Source organism: Elephantulus edwardii, unplaced genomic scaffold, assembly GCF_000299155.1.
Source record: "Elephantulus edwardii isolate Elephantulus edwardi_28Jun2011 unplaced genomic scaffold, EleEdw1.0 scaffold00070, whole genome shotgun sequence".
Classification (NCBI taxonomy): domain Eukaryota; kingdom Metazoa; phylum Chordata; class Mammalia; order Macroscelidea; family Macroscelididae; genus Elephantulus; species Elephantulus edwardii.
In genome coordinates, this window is record NW_006399820.1 from 14,422,932 (window position 1) to 14,426,753 (window position 3,822).

The 3,822-nt window shown below is 36.3% G+C and overlaps 1 protein-coding gene across 1 annotated transcript in view; it reads left to right on the forward strand.

The window, feature by feature from the left end:
- Nucleotides 1-3,822, forward strand: part of NUP153 (nucleoporin 153kDa) — an 82,166-nt gene that overhangs the window by 73,279 nt on the left and 5,065 nt on the right. Inside the window, exons 18-19 of the mRNA XM_006888692.1 lie at nt 1-295; nt 3,483-3,821. Of these exons, the coding sequence (XP_006888754.1) occupies nt 1-295; nt 3,483-3,821 (634 nt within the window). The remainder of the gene's footprint in view (nt 296-3,482; nt 3,822) is intronic.

Consider the following 3,822-nt stretch of genomic DNA (forward strand, 5'->3'; position numbering starts at 1 on the left):
TTTGGTAACATGGAACGTGTTTCCCTGCCATCTGCCTCAGTGTTTGCTTTGGGAAGGACAGAGGAGAAACAGCAAGAGCCCGTCACTTCTACTTCTTTAGTGTTTGGGAAGAAAGCTGACAGTGAAGAGCCAAAGTGTCAACCAGTGTTTTCCTTTGGGAATTCAGAGCAGACCAAAGATGAAAGCTCTTCAAAGCCAACCTTTAGTTTTGGGGTGGCAAAACCTTCTGAGAAGGAATCTGAACAGCCAGCAAAGACCACTTTTGCTTTTGGTGCTCAAGCTAGTACTACAACTGGTAAGTATTAAAATTTTTTTAGAAGGTCTTTATGGTAATCTGACATGGAATGGTTTGTGTTGAACACAGTTGAGAGTCCCCCAGTTAGAAGTGATTCTGATGACATAATAGTGATTAAAATCAGAATTGGTATAGTCTGACCAGGAGTATGCAATATTGGTGATTTTGCGCTGAAACTTGGGTCATAGTTAACTCTCCTAGGGGTTTTCAGCAGCTGTAGTTCACATGGGAAGAAATTACTGTCTTTTTCTGAAGCAGCTCGTGGATTCTACCCACATGCCTTTGGATTGGCAGTATAGCTCTTTACCACTAGACACCAGAACTTGTTCATGAAGTATTTTCTGTTATGATATTTATGTAAAGTCCTTTGTCATTCAAATGTCTGTATAACTAGTCAACACCACATATGTTAGTAACAGACAAAAGCCCAAGAAGATAAGTGATTGTAAAGAAAAATGAGCAGATTCTTACATTACAAGCAGAATTGGTGAAGTAACATATCCATTTAGGGACTAATCAGACTTGTGAATGAAAATTTTCCAGAACATAATACAAATTGCAGAGATTGTGCCAAGCTAGTGTCACAAAGGCCACAGGAATAAGAGTACTTAGAAGATTAGAGGAAATGGCAGAGATGTAACAGAAGAAAATTTCCTTAGAATTAAAAGAAATCTTAAAAATGGAAATAATATGCTTAAGAGAGACCAGTGCCATTTTAGAAAGAACATCAAGCTAAAAACCCATATACTTTCAGAGAGAAGCTGTTTGCCTCAATAAAAATAGGTATCTTCTTAGTATCAGACCTCTAATTGCAAATCAGATGCTAAAAACAGTAAGATGATGCCCTCAAAGTCTAAATGATCTTGAACCTAGAGTACTGCAGTCAGCCAAATTTATTTGAACAAATTTCAAAATAGGTTTTCAAGACAAGCAAGAACAAATAATTAAGGGTCCATATATACTCTGGAATAAGTTGGAAGCACTCGAACAAAAATGAAACATTAGCTATGAATAGCCAGAACTATACTGGAATTCACCAAATAGTTGTGAACCATTTATTTTTATCAATTATATTTTTAAATTTTTTAAAATTCTTTAAAGAAAATTAAAACATAAAATCTGAGATAGGGTTTAATAAAATTTAATCATAGCCTCACTAGACTTTCTATCACAGTACACATTTTTTTTTTATTTTTTTTTTTAGTACACATTTTCTTAACTAATCATCCTGGAAGCAGGAGTGGCATCCACTTCCTAAATAACTTGCCTCCAAAAACCCTATGAACTTCGAGAAAGGACAAAAGTTATACAAGTGTCCAGGTCTTTTGTTTATAGGGTCACTGTGAGTCACCTACGATTCGATGGCACTTAACAACCACCATCCTACTTAACTGGAAACTGGAAAGTTGCTCCATTATGCTCTTTTTCCTATAAATCATTCTAATGCCCAAAATACACTAACTGGTCCTGTCTATGAGGTAGTATTGGAACTAAGACATTGTAAATATGGCAGCTGGATTCAAGATCACCTCACAATCAGTTTCCCCTCTAAATCAGCAATGAACAGATGCCCACCATATTTCTTTTATATTTTCAAGCTTTCCAATTTGTAGTTTTATGAAAAGTAATACGTGTAACATATTCAATAATTAAAAGCGTATGAAGGACACACCTTCTCTAGTTTGTGGGTTAGATTATTTTTTCCCTACCTTTACCTGTATATAGTTTAGAAGAAGTTTGGTGGCACTAGACAGGCTAAGCAGATTTTCAAACTCATGAAAGGGAAAATGCACAATAAATTTTAAGAAAAAGAATCCTACCAGTATCAAAACATATTACAAAGCTACAATAATTAAATAACCTAGTGACTGTAGCAGTGGAAGAAGCAGAAGTTGCGTGTATATCTGGAAATTTAGGATGTAAAAGTAGCCGTGCAAGATTACTGGTCACAAATCAGTAAATGCTGCAGAAAAATGGCCTATCCATTTAGATATAATTTAAAATTCTGATACACAGTGTAACACAATTGCAAGTAGAAATCAGATGTACAAAAGTACATCTCTCTCCTAGTTAGCCGTGCAAGATTACTGGTCACAAATCAGTAAATGCTGCAGAAAAATGGCCTATCCATTTAGATATAATTTAAAATTCTGATACACAGTGTAACACAATTGCAAGTAGAAATCAGATGTACAAAAGTACATCTCTCTCCTAGTATCTGAACTTAATATCCAGATACATCCCCAGATAGATTTTTGTTTAAAGGATATTTTTTGTTTGTTAATCTGAGTTCTTAGATCTTCCTTTGGAAAAAATTAAAGCATTATGAAAGATGTATATATCTGGTTATCAAAATTTTATATAACATCTGGCACATTAATCTATAGGAAATACTTGTTATTCCTTTGTATATTTGAGTGTGATTTGAATGAGGGTTTACATACAGATTTATTTTTTCCTTCAATCATTCGTGCTCATTATTTTAGGACACTAATAACAGCACCCTTCCCACTTCTCTCTAAACATTCTCATTTCCATTAATCCTTCCATTAAAACTCAAGGCTTTATTATTATTATTATTATTATTAAAATTCAAGGCTTTATTCTTGGGCAAATAATGCTGCTTTTTTGTTTATATGGTTGATTATTCTAAGGAGAGAGTGCTTTCCTGGTATTACTCTTCACCTTATCAAAACTCAACCTAAATGCATTGACATTTGAGTCAAAATCACCTCAAAGCTGATGGACCCACCAGTGGGTCTTGAGAGACTGGAAATTGCACTGGAAGAGATAAAGCTGATTTTCCTTCTGGAGAGAAGCTGGTGAAACCAAGTCATGCACATTTGGGTTGACACTGCTTCTCCTCCACTTTCTAGGCTACCTGGGCTCCCATCTTATTTGTCTAATACAAATATGTCTGTTATTTATAGATATGTCTATTGTTTGACTGTAAATTGATCCATGGGGGTAAGTCTTCTCCAGATTTAGAGAGTGACAAGGGCCATAGGAGTCCATTGGTCTCTCCTTAGGCCAGCAAGTCTGGCCTCTTTTAATATTTTTGAGATTTGTACCAAATTTCCTCCACTTCCCCCTCCCCCCTTGCCTAAATTCTTTGAATATGGGACAAGAGAAATTACTTCCTTAAAGGATTCTTAAGGATTTTGGTTTGTTTTTTAATTTCTTACAGATCAAGGAGCAGCCAAGCCAGTTTTCAGTTTTTTGAACAACAATGCCTCTAATTCCAGCACACCAGCCACTTCGGCTGGTGGTGTTGTATTTGGTAGTTCAACTTCTTCCTCCAATGCACCTGTGGCTGCCTTTGTGTTTGGACAGGCCAGCAATCCTGTGAGCAGCTCTGCCTTTGGTAACTCTGCTGAATCCAGTACATCTCAGTCTTTGCTATTTTCTCAGGATAGCAAACCAGCAGCCACATCTAGCACAGCCACAGCTGTCACCCCATTTGTCTTTGGTCCAGGAGCCAGCAATAGTACTACAGCAACCACTGGTTTCAACTTTGGAGCTACAAC